The 20,021-nt window shown below is 46.2% G+C and overlaps 1 protein-coding gene across 1 annotated transcript in view; it reads right to left on the minus strand.

Annotated features, from left to right (window-relative positions):
- The window catches only part of ASIC2 (acid-sensing (proton-gated) ion channel 2), a 349,916-nt gene extending 329,903 nt beyond the window's left edge, over positions 1–20,013 (minus strand). Inside the window, exon 1 of the mRNA XM_006832315.1 lies at positions 19,477–20,013. Within this exon, the coding sequence (XP_006832378.1) occupies positions 19,477–19,971 (495 nt within the window). The 5' untranslated portion in view covers positions 19,972–20,013. The remainder of the gene's footprint in view (positions 1–19,476) is intronic.
- Between the last annotated feature and the right edge of the window lie 8 nt (positions 20,014–20,021).

Consider the following 20,021-nt stretch of genomic DNA (forward strand, 5'->3'; position numbering starts at 1 on the left):
TTGGTCATATCTTGTAGGCAATGGGAACACATGATGATTTCAAGCAGGGCAGTTTCTCAGATTAAAGCTAATAGATGGCTGGTTCAGTTTTCCAGCACTGAACTGGAATGGCTAGTGAAGGGTCTGGTCCGTTTTCTGGTTCCAGGATGCTACAGAGAGGAGGAGACTGAATCTGAAGTAGAATGGATTCACCTTGATATGCTTAGAGCCCAGCACAGTGCCTGGCATATAAAAGGCAGTCAATAAATGGATGAATCAGTAAATGAATGTACACATCAGAGAAAGAGTAAAAGAATAAACAAAGGAATGAATAGCTGAGCAAACAAACCTGGGTATGAATGAACGAAATAAATGAAGAGACCAAGGCGTGGTTTGGAGGCAGCCTTAGCAATTGTAACTAATGGCCTTATAGCAATACAAACACAGGCGTGTAACTGCATTTCCTAGAAATGTCCTGCTATTGGAACAACTCCCTGGAACTGAAGGCTTTTACCCCTCAATAGGAACACACTGCACAGAGACAAAGATTGATGACCGTTATCAATGCAGAGGCGCTGTTTCTAGGCTTCACACCTCTAACTGATGTCCACAGATTCCCACACCATCAGAAGACAGCAGAAATAGCCAGTGTCAGCTCCTCGAGGCGTGGGCCTCATTTTGGAGGTATGTGATTCCATTGCCATTTCCCCATTCACATGGTCTCTCTAAATGATTAGTCATTTTAGTATCATATAAAAACAAAGGAAAGACCTGTCTTTAATAGAGCCTTACCAATCAAGGCACTGATTGCACTCTAAGCAGTTGGAGCAGCAGCAGCGACCCGAACGTCTATCTAGCAGAAGAAGTGGCTTTGTCTCTCTCAGGGCAGGACAAGATGGGTCTACCCAGGACTCTACCCAAGAGGGATGACACAGAATAAAGTGTCAGATCTGTCTGGGTCAGAGGTCTTTCTGTCTGACTCCATGCCACCCTTTTCTCTGCCTTATATGTCCTTGCTGACTTAAAACGTGCCTCATGCCCCAGCAACAAGTCCTCAGAAGTTGTTAGAATCACAGACTCTCCGGCCTTACCCTAGACCCACCGAATCAGAATCTGTATGTTAGCAGTCTCCCCCCCCGGTGACCTGCGTGCACCTGAAGTTAGGAAGTTGAGAAACTCTGCCTGCAGGTGCCTGTAGGTGATCCATATAGCACTGTGGGTCTTCCCTGCCCAGGTTTCCAAATGCCCTCCAGCAGGAATCAAGGAAGACTGCCTGGAGGAGGAGCCACTAGCATTGAGATTTATTCTGAAGGGAAGAGATTTTCTCTTCAGGTGGCAATTCACCACCATGGGAAGGACCAGAGTAGGATTCAGAGCTGAGTGACCATGGGTACGTTAATTTCCTAGCTGTGAAACAGAAAGAACGTAGCTTGCTTTTCCACTCACATGGTTATCATGAAGATGAAACGAAGTACTACTTTTGCAAGGTTTCTTCGAAAAACGTGGTTCTCTGCAGTCAGGTAGGTTCTGACTCACGGTGACTCCCCGGGCTATAGCTGAACTCCACAGGATTGTTCTGGCTGTAATCTTCAGAGAAGCAGATTGCCAGTCTTTCTCTCCTGGCACAGCTAGGTGGCTTTGAACCAGCAACTTTTTGGATAGCAGCTAAGTGCAAACCATTTGTGGGGTAGGGAGGAACTAGTTGCTGATTCTGATTCATGGAGATCTTATGTGTGTCAGAGAACTATGGCTGATTTTTCAGAAGTAGATCACCAGGTCTTTCATTCTGCCTCTATGAGGACTTGAACCTCTAACCTTTAGCAGCCAAGCACGTTGTTTGCACCACTCAGAGACTCCAGAGCCGGGAAGGGGGTCTGTTTACATTGTGGGTGACCAGACAGTCCAACCTTAGAGGCTCAATAAGGCAAATCCGTGTGAAGGTCAAAGGCATAAGACCTTACCCTCATGAAGATAAATCAGCAGAAGTTGGTGTCAATGAGCTACCAAGTAGCACTTCCAGGAAGAGCAGGCCACACCAGCCTCACTGAACTGCCCTCAGACAGGGATTTGCAATTGGATTCTCAGGCTGGCAGGGTTTTTCTGCTCACTTAGAGTTATTTTTTAAAGAGAGTTCATACTAAGGGCCTAAGGCTACATCCCATTAGCATTCTGGAGGTCAGCGTTCTCAGAATTGCTAGAATCAGGTTGTTCTCACACACTGTGTGGGTGAGAGAGGCTGCTACATTTTGGAAGGAACCAGATGCATTCACCATACAAAGAGCAGGAGAACTGAGCTACGAGGCTGAATTTTCCAGCCTTGGAAGAAAGGAGACAGATCCTTCCTCCCTTGGGCGGCTGGCTGGCAGCTCCTGATTTGGAATGCTTTGTTCTGGATCTCTGTGTGACTTCTTCTCATCTTTCAAATCTCAGCGGAGATGTCACCACCAAGGATCCCTCCCTACTGCCTGCCTTCCTCTATCACAAGCTCGCCTTCCTGGTTCTTATTAATACCTGAAACAGTCTTGTTCAATGATTTGTTTACTTATAGACTCTCTGTCTCTCTCCCCACCCCAACCACACACAAAAAAAGCAATCAAACAAAATCCACAAAAACCTGTTGCCACGGAATTGATTCTGGCTCAGTGTCCCCATGTATGATGGAACAGAACTGCTCCCTGGGGTTTACTCAGCTGCAGTCTTTACCAGAGCACACTGCCTGGACTTTCTTCGGAGGTGTTGATTAGTGGGTTTGAACCCCCAACCTTTAGGTTAGAAGTCTAGCATCAACTGCTTGCACCACACCCAGGGGCCTCTACTACACACTCAGCGTTTCTTAGACTCCTCAGTCACCTGGGGTGCTTGTTAGAAATACAGATTGTGGGCCTCTCTTCTCTAAATGCTGATTCAGTAGCTCTGGGCTGGGGCTGGGATTTCTTTAACAGATCTCCTCAGTGATTCTGATTCGTTAAAGTCGTAGGGACCCTGTAGTACAGATTAGGACTGTTCCATCATAGGGGGTTTCTTTCTGAGGCTGTAAATCTTCATGGAAGCAGACAGTTTCATCTTTCTCCCACAGAGCAGCTGGTGGGTTCGAACCGCTAACCTGTTGGTTAGTAGTCCAACACTTAACCCTCTGCACCACCATGGCTCCTTCTGCTCTTGGAAATCATCTCTCTAAGACGTGCACTCCATGTTGCCTGGCACAGGCGTGCTCTCCATAACTCTTTCCTGAACGGATCCGTGCAGGATTTTTAAGGCATGCACATATCTTGGAAGGAGCCCTGGTAATGTAGTGGGTTACATGTTGGGCTATTAACCGCAAGATCAGCAGTGTGTGACTCCACCAACCTCTCCTCAGAAGAAAGATGACGTTTGTCTGCTCCCCTCAAGACTTAACAGTCTCGGAAACCCTACATAGGATGATGACGAGCCGGAACCGACTTAACATCACACAGAGGAAGCTGCTACGTATTTTGGTGGCACCAATCCTTTCTCATGCTGTGACAATCTGTCATTCAGATGTGCAAGGTGTGGCGTTAGGTGCTGGGATGTTCATGAGAAGGGTTCAGCATGATCCCTGCTCTTGAGAAGGTCATGTCAGGGGAAATGGAGTGCATGGATATGACTCCCGGAAAAAAGCCAAGAAAGGAAAGGGTCGCGAGAGTTGTACAACCAGTGAGTTTTCTGTGGTTGAATGAATGGAAGATGTGTCTGGTGGGAAGTCCTTGGGTGGTGCAAACAGCTAACTAAAGGCTGGAGGTTCACCAGGGGCACCTCAGAAGGAAGGCCTGGTGATCTACTTCTGAGAAGTCAGCCATTGAAAACCTGATGGAGCATGGTTCTACTCTGACTCACGTAGGGCCTCCAGAAGTCAGCATGGGCTTGATGGTAACTGGCTTGAAGAGCTGCCTGCGGTGACTTCAAAAGAGATGGGATTTTATAAAACAGTATTTTTGTGTTTGTTTGTTGTAGGTTATACATGTTGCTAAGTGCTGTTGAGTTGGTTCCAACTCATAGTGAGCCTGTACAGGGTTTCCAAGGAGCAGCTGGCAGGTTTGAACTGTCAATCTTGCACTTAGCAGTCCAGCGATTATTCTACAGTGCCACGCCTAAAGTCCAGGTTATACATTCACATGGTTAAAAAACAACAACACTCAAACCACAGAAAAGGTGCAAAGTAAGAAGTAAAGCTTCCCTTCCCCTTCCCATGGCCTGTTCTCTCTTCAGTGGCTGCCCTGTTATTAGGTACACCTGTCTTCTCCTGGGCAGAGTCGGCACGTCTAAGCAGACAGCTGTATGGAATAGATAGAGGCAGGTCTACACAGCCAGGGGAAGGGAACAGGCTGCATGAGGGCATGGAAGTTAGAAAACTCCCTTGAGAAAAGTGCTTGCAGTAAGCAACTTATAAAGTGACTTAGCTTGGAGATTTAGATCATGAACTCATGACTCCAGGTGGTGGGAGGCACCAGGTAACACAAGGTCATAGGCAGCTTTCTAGCTCACTGAATGGTTAAGATTCTTGAATCATGGGGGAGGGTGGGGCTGGAGGGGGAGAAGGAAAGCAGCAGGGGTCAATATAAATTTAATTCAAAATGCTGTCATTTAAGAATATGACATGCAGACACTCTTCATCACTTCTACCATTAATTAACCTTGGGAGCCTCAGTTTGCTCATCTGTAAAGGAGTCCCGGTGTGGTGCTGTGAGATAAAGCACTGGACCGCAAGGTCGGTTTGAAGAGCAAAGTTGGCAGTTCAAACTCACCAGCCGCTCCTCAGAAATCCTACACAGGGTCGCTATGAGTCGGAACCGGCTCGACGGCACTTAACAACAAGAACAAAAGTGGGCATAATAGTATTTGCCCCCAGAGAGTTTTCATGAGGATTAAAGAAGATAACCTACATGAAGCACAGAACCTGGAACTTGGACCTTCTTCTACCTGGGCCTCCAACGGCCAGTCTCCTTCTCATTTCCTCTCTCTCCACCTCCTGCCTTTGCAGAGACCTTACCTGACCCCAGCTCCTTTATTTATTGGCAATGTCACCTTAGGCAAATTTAGGTTTGCCTTTTAGGAGTCCTGGTGTGAAGCTGTGGGCTAATGTGCTGGACTGCAAAATTGGTTTAAACTGCAAGATTGATGGTTCAAGCTCACCAGCCGCTTTTTGGAAACCCTATACAGGGTCACTATGGGTCAGAACCAACTCGACAGCACTTAACACCACCAACAACTCTGAACCTCAGCTTCCTTGTGGTTCTTATTTGTGTGGCATCATGGTAAATGTGGCAATCATGACATGCTGAACCTCACTCCTGGCACACAGGACCGCTCAGCATCAGGGCCCACCTAGTGGATGCTGCTCTTCCCTTTGCAAACAACACGATCCAGGAAGAATGGGGCCTGAGGCTCCCACCCGGGGCTGGAATTTTAAAGACACAAATACTTGGATTTGGAAAATAGCAGTCAAATTGCCTTAGCTGGTTCACATCTTTCAAGCTCATGGAATATTCAACAACAACAAAAAAAGGTTCTCACTCCATGTACCATCAGAAATGTAATGTAATTATAGCGATGTTAAATATCCCCAGCTGTTCTGAGAGATTTGAATCTTAAATCAGGCCTGCCTATAGACATCCTGGGGTTGCAGCTGGAGATTTGTGCCGAGTATCACACCAAGGCAGAGCTATCAGGTTCAAGCAAGAACTTTGCACTAGAGTCTCCAAGCCTGTTAGAGAAAGATATATAGAGAGCTGTCACCAAGTCAACTCCAACTCAGGGTGACCTTGTGGACCACAGAAGGACATGCTGCCTGATCCTATATCATCCTCATATTCAAGTCCATCACTGCAGCTAGCGTGCCAATCCGAGGGTCTCCTTTAGCCTCGCTTCCCCTCTACTTCACTAAACGTGATGCCCTCCTTCACTGATATCTTTAAAGCAAGTCAGACAGTGATCTGCTATGATCATTAAATTGATTAGGTAATTTTCAGAAGTAGTCTGCCAGCCCTTTTTATCTGGTATGTCTTAGTCTGGAAGCTCTGGTGTACCCCATGGGTGATTCTGCTGGTATTTGAAATACCGTTGGCAAAGCTCCCAGCATCCAATAACACACAACATATCACCATACAACAAACTGACACATGAGTGGTAGAGGCCTTTCATAGGCTGGGCTTTACCACTACCATCTGTGTAAGCATCCTCCAAACTGCAGATATTGGCAGCATTGCCACAGAGAACCCTGGTCCTCAACAAGACTTTGTAATCTGGCAGGTCATAAGCATCTATCCAAACAGTCTTTTCAAATCCATGTGCAGTGAGCATAAAGAGATAGTGTAAAATAAATGGTAATAAAGTGAATAAACACGCGTCTCACTCCAGAGCCTTTGAGGTGCTTCTATAAATCAAATTCTTTCCATAATTTGCTCTGTGAGACTGTGCTGAGAAGCAGAATCAGACCTCATCTGCTTTCCTGAGCAGTAGGTTTAGATTTATGGATGTGAGTTCACAGTGGATGCCCGTGCCATTTCAAAGTGGGAAAATAATTTTCGTTGGGAGGGGTTCCAAGAGAAGATTAAACCTTTCACTTCCAGAGATCAGAGTATCAACAATTTACAGATCAGATATGCTGTTGGAATCAGATGTGGGTGGCCAGTGTGCATCTTTTGGAAAGACAGAAAGTTCAAAGGGGAAGAAACAAATGTTGGCATGCCATAAAAGCTTCTTCTGGAAGCTTCAGCACAAATGCCCTCAGAGTCTATTCCAAGCTTCCCAATGATTTGGGATGTGACCTTGAGCAATTCAACCTTCCTCTCTGACCAAAAGCCTTAGTGGTATCCAGAGAGGGTGGCATGAAAATCAGGTAGTGTTTCCTGGTGAGAATTTGACAGCATGTAGGAGAATGCTGTTCATGTGCTATTCTTCTATAACTGGAAATCTTTCTTGGAAGAAGTGAGGGGAGTCACTTGATGATAATGATGATGATGAAGACACTGATAGCTCATATTTATCTAGCACCTAAGCACTGGACTGCTAACCATAAGGCCCACAGTTGAAACCTACTAGCTGCCCTTGGGAATCCTGTTTAGGGTAGCTATGAGCCGGAACTAACTCGATGGCACATAATAACAACATATATCTGTGCTGTATTTCTATGTGTACTTTCTGTATTTAAACTCAACTTTTTTTCCACCAGAACATAGCTGCCTCTCAATAAATAATTTCTCAGTGAACTGATACATTATCTTTAAGTTTCACAACCTCACAAGGAAGGTGTAACCCTTGTTTTGTAAACAAGAAAAGGAGTCTCTAGGAAGTGGCAAGAATTCAATTCTCATACATTCAATACCTGGAAAAGTTCAGATTTGAACCCAAGTTTGTCTGGTTTCTGAAGCCACTCTCTTTCTACTTCCCCAGCTACCTTGTTGCTAAGTTTCCCAGGTCCATAGTCTCAATCTAGCATGAATGTAAACGGGGTTAAGATCTTCTTGTGTTGACTACTTTTTGAATTTAAATGTACATTTACTACAGATTCTTTTATTTTCATGACTTTTGTAGAGACCCCAATAAACTTACCCATCCTGATTCACCACGTGGATTCTGATATATGGTAGAAAATATGAGGGGCTTCAAAAAGTTCGTGGAAATTTTCCGTTATCTTTTTTTAAAGTTTTTATTGTGAATTGAGTGATAGTTTACATGGGAGAACATTGGTTTTAGACTCATCGTTTCATTGCAATGATTACAGTTTCCTCCATTCATCACCATTCAACAGTGTTTGCTTCTATTCCTCCTGGTTTTGTTTGTTTGTGTTTGGGATGTACACAAAAACACTCAGGAATATATAATCATTGAAACAACCAAAGGGCACATTCTGCAAGCCTGCCTCCTGGCCACCTCTTTCATGAGTCTAGAGTCCTAGGCTGCTCCCTTTCTCCATGTCCCCATCTCTGCCTCCATCTCTGGTGTCACTGCTTCTCTGGATAGGGTCTTGCATTCCACCTGTGCTCTTCTCCTTTGATCATCCTAGGGTTCTCTGTTCCTGGACTGTAAGATGACTTTCCCCTTTTTGTTACAAAACTTCTACCATTACAGTTGTGATGGTTGCACTTAGTCATGGAAACAATTACTCACTATTGAATCATAAGAATCTTATCCCCATCTCTTCATCAGACCCGTCTAGACAAGGTGAAAACTATTCAGTGGGGACTCTACCTTCCCCCACACACTCTGAAACTAAACTCTCTCTTGAAAACTTGTAAGTCAGTCACTTCATGCCTTTATCACCCCTCTCATTTAAGGTAGCCAATGTCTAAGTTACCTGTCCCTATCTACCCTGTATACAGAGGGTATATGGGTTCCTGGGGGAGGCCCTGCCCTACTTGCCCAGGTACTCTGTCTTGCTTCTCTCCAGCTTTTACAGACTCAGGGAGAGCCACCCTGATTACTCCTGCTCAGCATTCATCCAAATGTGGTCCAGGGACCGGCAAGATCTGTATTACCTGGATGCTTGCTAGAAATGCAAGTCCCAGGCCTGCCCCAGACCTATGACATCAGAGTAAAAGTTTGAGAAGAATATGTCTAGAGGGTTCCTCACTCATCTGTTGCCAACTGGAGTACGCTGTCCAGACCTTGCCTGCGGGGGAAGGTGGCTCTCCAGATAGACACAGGGAAGGCAGCTTCAATAACTGTCCTCAGCAGCCATGGGGTTCCTGCACAATGGAAAGAAACACTGTCTGGTCCTGCAACATCCCCATGATCACTTGAGAACTGGGCTGTTGCGATCCATAGCGTTTTAATTGGCTGATTTTTGGAAGCAGATCACCAGGTGTCTTAGTCTGGAAGCTCTGCTTAAACCTGTTAAGCATTACCAACACACATGTTTCTTTTGACAGATGGGTAACAGATGTGCATGAGGAACACTGGCTAGGAATTGAACTCACATCTCCCACAGGGAAGGCCAGGCAGGACTCCTCCAATGAACCATCACTGTCCCCGTACATACTTAAGAGATCTGAATGAAAATTCTGGGTGGTCCTCTAGCTTCATGACATGTAGCCCTGGGTAAGTCATTCTCCTCTCTAGGTTTCACTTCCATGGAGCTAGGCAACAGAGTGCAAGAAGTCCCCTTCATTGTTGCAGGGATAAAATGAGATAAGAATGCATATTATGGCATGCTGGTGAGATGCTGTAGGAGAGGCACTGAGCTGCTAAACACAAGATTGATAGTTCAAAACCATCTGCCGCTCCTCGGAAACTTATAGAAGGCCGAAATAAATCGGAATTGACTCAATGGCACTTAATAATGCATATTATGATATCCTATCCATACAGGTCACTATGAGTCAGAACCAACTCAACGGCACTTAACAACAACAACATCCAGGTACAGTCCTGGTGTGGCACTGTGGGTCAATGTGCTGGACTGCAAGGTCGGTTTGAACCTATCAGGGTTGCTATGAGTTGGAACCAACTCAATGTCACTTAACAACAAACAACAACATCCAGGTTTGTCTGGCCAAACTGCACCAGAAGTTCATTGTGGGAACAACTATGATGTAATGGAAAAGGGATCCTACGAACAACTATGATGTAATTGAAAAGGGATCCTAAGATCAAAGTTTGAAACCATAAGATCAGAGCTTCTGTCTCAATTATGCACCAATCCTATGACCCTGGATAAGTTAACTGAATCACCCGACGCCTCAGTGTCCTTCCCTGTAACAGAGAAAATCATACTTTCTTCTAGTCAATTGTCAGGATGAAATAAAATAATGAATGTGAAAGGGCCTGGCAGAGAGTGGGGCTCAACAAATGTGCGTGGAATCGGAGGAAACAATTTACCAAGCAAATTAATAGTATAAACAATGGTGTCAGGGGAGATGTTTGACATGCTCAGGAGAACAAACTTCCTGAGTCTGTTAGCAGTCTCTATTTGTTTTCCCTACAATTCATGTCCCAATTACAAGTGAGTAATCTATCCGTTAGCACAGGCCTGAGCTGGATCTCAGTTTGCCAATGTTTCCTTAGTCAGGATGACAAGTTACCAGTGTCCTTGAAAGTAAGAAAATGGTCCTCTATTTCAGATTATAGCATAATTTCTCATAACTCTAGAGTGGATTTTCCTCCACAGGAGGATTTGAATCCTGCTGTTTGGCTAGGGGAGCATGTAGATGCAAGTTCATGATTCATCTAGTACTCTTAAGTACCATAGTATTTAATACTCTTCAGACTGTAATATAGCACTTTCTTCTCCAAGTTCCATACCTTGGAACCCAAGCTGACTTCTAGGGTCTACACTGATTTATAGTGAAAGAAACTTTGAGTCAAGGCTTGAAAGACTGTGAATGCCCATCATCTCTAGAAGAATGCCCGGCATCTCTGAGTGTTGGCAGAATGGTATAATAGAAAAGAACATAGGTTTAGGTGGATCCTGACTCTGCTGCCTCTGAGCTGGGAAGTCCACAGGTCTGTCTCGTGCTCTGGCTCTTTGGTTCCGCTGTTGCTACTGCTGCTCCTTTCTGTATCTGGGTCAAGAAGGTTCAATGTGCAGGGGACTCAGGGTTCAAAGGATGCGCTCTACTCCTGGCTCTTGTTCGTTCCTTGATGGTGGTGAGATACCCTCTCCTGTTTCTGAAATGGCTCGTTTTAACCCCACGGAAGAGTTCCAAGTTTTTACAATCACAATGTTGTTGTTGTTGTTGTTGTTGTTGTTGTTGTTAAGTGCCGTCGAGTCGGTTTCGACCCATAGCGACCCTGAATAGGGTTTCCGAGGCTGTAAATCTTTACGGGAGCAGATCGCCTCATCTTTCTCCCGCGGAGCAGTTGATAGTTTCGAACTGCTGACCTTCCGGTTCGCAGCCCGATTCGTAATCACTACGCTACCAGAGCTCCTTGTTGTTAGGTGATGTCAAATCGGTTCCAACTCATATTGACCACGTATAGGGTTTCTGAGGAGCAGCTGGTTGGTTTGAACTGCTGATCTACAACGCCACACCAGGAGTCCACTGCCCTATGGGCACTTAATACTTAATACTTTTGCATCTCCAGACCCACTTCCTATATGATGGGCAAACACCTTTTAGATCCAGTCACCCTGATAGAGCAAATTGATCTTTGAAGACTATTTATAAGACAATGGATAGAATTTCTGAGTCATCTTTGTGGCCCCAGAGGCCAGCATACAGAAAATGCTCAATGCATGTTGGCTGACAGAATCTATAAACAGTTGATCCAAACAAATCCCATGTTGCTTGGTGTCATTGAATAGTTTTCAACTCACAGAAAACCTACGTACAGAGAACAACACTGCCTAGTCCTGCCCCATCCTCACAGTCATTGCTGTGTTTGAGCCCACTGTTGCTGCCACTCAGTCAATCCAGCTCATTGAGGGTCTTCCTCTTCTTTGGTCTCCCTCTACTTTACCAAGCATTAGATCCTTTTCCAGAGGCTAGTCCTTCTTGATAACATGCCCAAAGCACACCCGGGCTTCGAAGGAAAATTCCAGCTCTAACTCTTCCCAGACAGATTGGTTCATTTTTTGACAGTTCATGGTATATTCACTATTCTTCCCAATACCATAATTCAAATTCATCAATTCTTCAGTTTTCCTTATTCATTGTCCAGTTTTTATATGCATATGAGGCCATTGAAAATGTCAGGGCTTAGGTCAGGCATACTTTCATCCTCAAGGTGACATCTTTGCTTTTTAACACTTTAAAGAGGACTTTTGCAACAGACCTGGTCAGTGCAATAATATATCATTTGATTTCATGACTGCTGCTTCCAAGCAAAATTAAATCCAAGGAAAATGAAATCCTCGACAACTTCAACATTTTCTCCATTTATGATGATATTGTTTATTGGTTCCGTTGTGAGGATTTGTGTTTTCTTTATGTTGAGTTTTATTCCATACTGAAGGCTGGAGTAGTCATTGACTTTCACCAGGAAATGCTTCAAGTTCTTTTTACTTAACAGCAAGTAAGTTGTGTCATCTGCATATCACAGGTTGCTAATGAGTCTTCCTTCAGTCCTGATGCCTCACTCTTCTTCATTTAATCCAGCTTCTTGGATTATTTGCTCAGCATACCGATTGAATAAGTACAGTGATGCACACCTTTCCTGATTTAAACCACACAGTGTCCTCTTGTTCTGTTTATAAACTACTGCCTCTTGGTCTATGAGCAGACTCCACATAAGCACAATTTGTTGTTGTTGTTAAGTGTTGTTGAGTAAGTTCCAACTCATAGTGACCCTGTGTAGGGTTTCTGAGGAGGCTGAACAGCCAACCTTGCGGTTCAAACTGATCCTGTAGTCCAGCGCATTAATCTATAGCCCCACATCAGGACTCCTAATTTTTAGCATTCTGAAATTCCCTTTCTTCACAATGCTATCTATAATTTGTCATGATCCGCACAGTCAGATGCCTTTGCCTAGTCAACAAAACACAGGTAAACATCTTTCTGGTATTCTCTGCTTGCAGTCACGATCCGGCTAACATCAGCAATAATTTTATTCGTTCGATGTTCTCTTTTGAATCTGGGTTGAATTTCTAGCAGTTCCCTGTAGATGTACTGCTATGGCCATTTTTGAATTATTTTTAGCATAATTTTACTTGTGTATGATATGAATGATATTGCTTGGTATTTTCTGCATTTCGCTGGCTCAACTTTCTTTTGAATGGGTATGAATATGGTCTTTTCCAGTTGGTTGGTCAGGTAGCTATCTTCCAGATTTCTTGGCATCAATGAGTGAATGAATGGCCTAGTTATTTCTCCAGCCAATCTAGTGACTGAATTGAAGCAATTGGGCAGAAATCTGACAGATGCCTTTAGGACTGGCCATTGTGGGCCCAAAACAGCCACTATGAGAACCAGCTCTAGGTTGGCCAATTTGAATATCTGCAGGCCTGAGCTTAGTTTACATTTAATTCCCTAAACTAATTTCCTGGAAGTCAAATAACCAGTGAAGGTCTTTTCATGTTCCTTGTATAAATGTCTATTTAATCACCATTGTGTCTCTAGCACTTCAATAACTTGTACATTTCCCTCTTAATCACTGCTTTATCTCTACAAAGAAAAGAAATGGTTGACTGAAAAGCTCAGGCCATCTGTGGGATTTTAAGCCCACTTTTCCCCTGACTGCCCACTTAGGCAGAACTTTTCAGCTGAATCTCATTGGTCTCATTTTGCCAAAGAGGATTGTTGTTGTTGTGAAGTGCCGTCGAGTCGGTTCCGACCCATAGCGACCCTGTATAGGGTTTCCGAGGAACAGCTGGTGAGCTTGAACTATCGACCTTGCAGTTCAAACGGTTTTGCAGTCTGGCACCTTAACTCACAGTGCCACATACTGAGGCCAAAATCACACAGCTGGTTAGAACTGGGCTGAGACTGGAGTGTACTTCCCAACAGCCAGCTGTGAAAAGAAAGAGCAGGCAACTTTGGAGTCCTGGAGACTTGAATTCGAATCCCAGCTTTATTACCTGCCAGCTCTGTGACTGCAGGCAGATTGCAAACTGTCTCTTGTGAATTGAATTGCGCCCCCCACCCCCTAGTATGTGTGGTGATTCCTAATCCTCATATTATTGTTGTTGTTAAGTGTTCTCGAGTCAGTTCCGAATGATAGCTACCCTGAGTACGGTTTCCAAGGAGCAGCTGGTGGGTTTGAACGCTGACCTCCTGCTTAGCAGTCCAGTGTGGACCCTCTAACACCACATACCAGGAGTCCATAGCTGAGTGTAATCCCATCTGGGAAAAAAGTTTCCTTTGTTAGGCTATTGAGACCATATCTTTGTAAAGTGTGTTATAAACCAATCCCCTTTGAGAAATCAAAGAGCAGATTTGGCACAGAGAAGCAAGTAGAAAGAGAAGAAAGAGAGATGGCACAGAGAGGTCTCCAAGGAACACCAAGAAATGGAGACAAGGATTTGTCCCTCAGAGCAAACAAAGCCAGTATCGTGAAATCACACTTCTAGCCTCCAATGTCTGTTATTTCTGTGATAGCAGCCCTCGATACTTCAGGTACTGCCCCTGAGACTCAGTGGTACATCTTACTGTGAGAACTGAAAGGGCATGCAATGTGCCCAACCCGGGCTGCCCATCGATATTATTTGCCTTTGACCTTCAATGATGTGTTCACTGCAAGTAATCATAATGGAAGTAGCGTACGTTTATGGAGTGCTTACTTGCTGCCAAAAATTATTCTAAGCACTTCACCTGTATTAGCTCATTTAGTCCTCCTTCTCTAAAGGCAAACATGTCTTTCTTACCTCCCCAAAACCATCCATCTCACAACTCCTGGCCTGTCTGGCCTCGCAGCATTTCAACAGAATTTGCTGATTTTAAACAATATGTTGCTGAAGTGATTTCGTGTTTTCTGTTGCTGGCTCACAGCCGGCAGCCTGCTTGATAGGACAACGTGTGATGAAAAGCAAATCCTGCTCCCTTGGCTTTTAGACAATATGATGAGTTCAAAATCTGGTCTCAAGGTTGACTCTGCAAATGGAGGTGAAGGATGGGGAAAGGTGCAGGAAAGAATGGTCCCAGATGGAATCAGAAATGTGGCTAGTAGTTGGGGGGTTGGGACAGAGAGGGGAGTTTCCCTTCACAGTCTAGAGGAAGACTTTAGTTTGGTCCCCTGTTGCCGACCGGAGCATCATCACAGCATCACTGTTCAACTCCACCCCCAGCGAGGCACCCCCAGCCCCTAGGTGCAACCACCTCAAACAACTGGTAGGTCTAAAAGCAGTGTTCGATCTCATCACTGCAAGCCTCCATAGTCTTCTGTTTGCACACACTGCCCTCTTTCCATCCCCCTGTCCCTAGGAACTCCTACTTTGTCTTCAAGACTCATCTTAGATGTTGCCTCCCCCAAGAAGACCTCAGAGTCTCCCAGCCTGATCTGGGTCCTCTTCTGAGCCCACACAGCACCTCTGCACACCCCTGGCATCTGTTCACACAGTCCTTTCCTCAGCAACGCTGCAAGCTCACAAGCCTTATTTAATTGTATGCCCCAGCAACACGTGCCCATAGCATTGGCAATGTAGATACTGGCTGGCTGAACGAACGAACAAGAAAATGATGAGCACATCCCAGCTCAGGTAAGTGGTGACAAGACCCTGCTATAATTATAGTGATACTAATTAATAACTGCTACTGCCAGATGCAAAGACACTGTGGCAAGCCCTTTTTTCCACATTATAACAATAACAACCAAACAAGGAACACCTGCTGCTGTCCAGGCGTGGACCAGTCACTTCACATATGTTATCTTCATCCCGGCTCTGAGGCGTGAATGATTACCTACCGGTGGCTGGGAGAGCATGCCTGGTACCCACACGAGAAACGCAGCTAAGAGTGGGCGGGGCCAGAGCCCAGATCGGCCTGACACTTTCCCTTGATCCACGCTGCCTCCCAGATGGGAACATTGTTCCTTGTTCTTGCAAGAATGCTGGATTGACCTCAACTGCCCCCTGCTCCAACCCCTCGGACACTCTTCCAAGTCCCAGTGCTGAGGTGATTTAGGCTCACAGTCTTCATTCCAGTTATTGTAGGGATGGCTTTCCTCCCCCCAGGAAAGCCCAGGAGGGCCAGGTCCTCTCCTAACATCAAGAAAACAACATGGACATTCAGAAGGGGATCTACTTCAGCTAACCACGGAGTGATTAACCCTGGCACCGCTGCAACAAGCAAACAGAGGAGCTGCAGACAGACACACCATGAATGGGCCTGGAGATTAAGAGCCAATAGACAGCCCTCAACAGCTAACTCCTGTCCTGCTGTCTCAAACCCCTGTTCTGCTGAGTGCATTTCTAGACCACTGGATTAACTAGCTCGAATGAAATTTGGGGAAAGGTCTCCCCTGGAGTCTGTTCCACACCTGTTGCACTGCTTCCATAGGATTTGGGAAGCACAGGTATTGGGAGAGTGTGGCATCCTGCTCCTCACTCCCCACCCCACCATCCCAAAAGGAACATGTGTCCAGAAAATGCTTGGTTCTTACTGGAAATGCATTTCATGGTTGTTTCCAGGAGAGATTAAACTAAGAGTCTTGGAGAGGATGATCAGTCATGGTGTTCACTCCCCAGACCTTTTCTGAACACCAATCAGGTACTGGAGACCCCAGGGAGAATCAGCTATGATTCCTGCTTCCATTTGGAGGGGCAGACAGACATAGATTACAAGGTGTGATGACAGGTACATGTGGGAAGAGTGACACATACTAGGGTACCAGGGTCATGAGGTATTATTTAAAGTCAAGCCGGAAAAGTCAAGAAAACAAAGGCATGTTTGGAGAATGGGTAAATCAGAGATGCTCTGCATATGGGCTTAAAGCAAGGCATTGAGGGCAAGACTGAAGCGGGGGTTGTCGTTTTAGCCTACAGGACGGAAACCCACAGCTCTCTGGAAGGGGGAGTTGGTCAGGTAAGGTCTCAAAACAGAAGAAACCCAGAGCTGGATTTTAAAGGATGAGTCCCCAGGGGCAGGCACAAGGCAGTGGAAACATCAGTGGACTCAACTGGAAGTCTAGAGTATGTGGTCCAAGAGAGGGCATGGCAAGACAGAATCAAGAACCATGTGGAGGTTTGGGGAGCTTGGACTTCTCCTCAGGGCAAAGATGAACCACTGAATGGGTTTTAAAGGGGAGATGATTTGCTCTGAGTGTTACTTTAGAAAGGTTTCTCTGGCTATAGAACACGGTTGGGATATAGGAAGAGGGTGGGACACAGAGCTGGAGGTCAAATAATGCAGCTTGATGGCAATATTGATATGGTGTCCAGCTCCCCTTCCTACACACACATACACACATACAATATATACACACATAATGTCTTTGACATTTATGGTAACTAATTTCCTGTATGTACTTTGTTACCTACCTCCATTAGATGATTACAAAGCTAACAGAGATGAAAGCACTTGCCCAAGGGCACACAGTAGGTAGGAGGGTGGTGAATTCAGGAGCCCAGTTCAGTCCAGTCAGTCCTGACTGAGAGCCATGCTCCTAAACACTATGTGATAGAGCTACTATTCAAAGATGCCAACGTTTTGAGACAGGTGCATAGAGGAAAATATTCTTGATGGGCCTGTTCTACATTTGGGGTGCCCTTGAAATCGCTTCTGGTTATTTCTGAAATCACTTTCTATAATAGATAGAGGGGGATATACCCTTTAATTCTGGCGGGACAATCTAAAACACGCAATGGTAAAGGGTTAAAAACTTCTAAGACAGAAGCATGATAAGAAGCCACTAGAAGTCACTTTGACATACCTCTGGAGAGGTTAATTCCTTTGCACGGATAGGTGTGTGTCTGTAAAGTCTTCAGACACAGGAAGGAAGGGTGCCAGGAAGGGTGCCGACGGGCATGTAGGTGTGAGCAGTGGGAAATTAGGTCACTAGGTCTTGCCTTAATATTTCCCGAGATGTAACAAACCCACTTTCCAGATAGACTGCTCTTCTCCACTCCTTAGCTGATGGTCTTGCCTGCCTGGGAGGGTGAGGTCAGGACTCCTGATGGTGAGGTAGACCCTGAACTACTTGGGGGTGGCTGCATTCTCACTTTCCCAGCTGTGCTCTTAGGAAGGATGGGACTTGGGTTAAAAAACAAGGGTCCTATCCTATCCAGGGATCCTCTGAGAAAGGAAGGGTTACATGTGGCTTCTATAAAATGCATTTGGTAGGACAAAACATTGGACTTTGGACATGCAAGTTCTAGGATTTATAGAACTTTTGGGAGCCTCATAGTTCTCATCTTTAAAATGGGGATAAAACACATTTCTAACAGAGGGTTGTATAGAGTCTTGGTGATGCGGTAGGTTAAGCATTCGGCTGCGAACTGAAAGGTTAGCAGTTTGAACTCATCCGTCTGCTCAGTGGAACAGTTCTATAGAGTTACAGCGAGTTGGAAGGGAATCAGCAGCAGCAGGTGGTAACTTGGGGTGGTGGTGAGTGTCAACAGTGCATAGTAGTTATTAGAGAGCAATGCCACACAGTTTGTAAAGCAGCCTTGGGATGCTGAGGTTCCTATTTGGTGAGATGTGTTGTACAGTGTTGCAGTCAGCCTGCTGACATGTGAACATTAACACTGAACTTGAATCTAACTCTTGGGGCTGCTAGTAATTAACAACAAAGAGTTGTTTACTCTCCTTCCTTTTTATGGAACTCAGAATTGTGTTTGGGTTCTCAAAGAAACCACTTCAGAGCATTATGCTAACAGTATCTCTGCCTGCCAGGGCACAGGGAGCAGCCAGAAATTATTTAAAGGCTACCTGAAAAGCCCAAAAAACAGGGGAATGTTTTAGGAATAATTTTGGGCTACTCTACATAAAGACTCAAAGCAAACAAGGAGGGCCAGCCACCATCACCACCTTACACAAAGGTATACTCAATTAGCCAATCAGAGACCGGGCCTGATGGCTTTCATGCCAACACCTGTTGGAACCGTGACATCTCTTTATCATCAGAAAAACTTTTTGTCAGACACAAGGTTGTCAGAGTGATGAGTACAGGTTAGTGAAACCACCATCAGAGCATTACAATAAACACATGCAGCAACCGTTTCCATACAGTGGGAAAGTCCAAACCCACCTATGGGGCATTTACACACATATGGCTGCACAAGCTCACTCCATGCTGGGGCCTGGCAACCAAAGCTCCTCCGAGGCAGACTGCACAAGGCAGATACCTTCTGTCAGACAGCTGCATTCTCCAGAACCACAGCATGAGGGAACAAGCCGAGCAAATGGTTTACAAACCCGGAGCACCGTTTCTCCTGGCCAGGCCTTTACATCAACATCTCCGCTATGCTATGCTGCTTCCTTCCCTGCAAGGCGCAACTCCAGGTCCCCACAATCACACTCCTTGCTGGTCAGCTCAGGTGCTTTTAAAAACTTGCAAAAGGGGGCTGCTCTTTGCCCCCTTGGTACAGGTTACAGCTTCAGTATTGATTAACATTCTGGTGAGGGGCAGTTTCATCCTTAAGCCCACTAGAGCCTAAATGTTGGGGCTCTGAACTCCTCAGGCTGCTCAGGGCCTCTGCGTGATTCCCCTGAATGCCCGTTTCTGAAGCTTCCTATTGGTTTTCCCAAAGACAACAAGCCTGTACTTGAGACAAGCCTCCCTTGATTCCCGACCCTTCATCACAGACACAAGGCAGGTGCTTAGATTCCTCCGGACCTGAAGCTGAGATCTGGGACGAGGGGGTCTAGGGCGGCGGTGGGGGTGGGACATAAAGAGCAGAATTGAGGCATTGGGGGCGGACACTGTAAGGAGAGAGGCGGTCTCTCCGGGCAAAGGAAGCTCCGTCTTAGGTGAAGCTCCTCCTCCAACAATTGTGCCCAACTTCCCAGAACCTGGGTCCCATGAGTGAGCTCTGCCTTGGTCTCAGGGAGTGGTGACCCTCACGGTGTCCAACCCTGAGGGGCTATAAAGGCCGGCCTCTAGACTCTGGAGAGTGATGGAAAAGAGGCGCCTCAGAAAGAACGGGTTCGCGCGCAGGGAACTCACGGAGGAGAAATTGTGCGGGCCGCAGAGCTCGCCGCGGTACTTGCAGGAGAGTAGCATGTCCTCCAGCTGGTGGCCCAGGCGGTCCATGAAGGCGGCGCTGATGCCCTCAAAGTGGCGCGGCGGCAGGAAGAGGCGGAAGTCAGCCAGCTTGCGGAACCACTGGCGGCGCGGCTCGTCGCCCCGTAGCAACTCGCTGACCAGCGGGCGCGCTGTGCGGTTGGGCAACAGCAGCCCGAGCCAGTGGCCGGCGTAGTAAAGGTCCCCCTTGGAGAGGCGCGGGAAACGCAGAGGGTTGTTGTTGCACACGGTGACGGCGGGGAAGGGCAGCTGACGGCTCCACTCGCGGTGCACCCGTGTGTGCGACGGAAAGCTGAGCCAGTAGAGCAGGCGGTTCGAGGACCAGGACAGCAGCAAACCGAGTGACGTGCAGAAGGCCAGCACCCACAGAGCCCGCCGCTGGAAGGAGCCCCCAGCCGCCGTGCGTCCCGCACACATGTGCCGCAGCCCGTGCAGTTTAGCGCGGCTCAGAGACGGCCGCCCCCTGC

This window comes from Chrysochloris asiatica, unplaced genomic scaffold (genome assembly GCF_000296735.1).
Source record: "Chrysochloris asiatica unplaced genomic scaffold, ChrAsi1.0 scaffold00007, whole genome shotgun sequence".
Classification (NCBI taxonomy): domain Eukaryota; kingdom Metazoa; phylum Chordata; class Mammalia; order Afrosoricida; family Chrysochloridae; genus Chrysochloris; species Chrysochloris asiatica.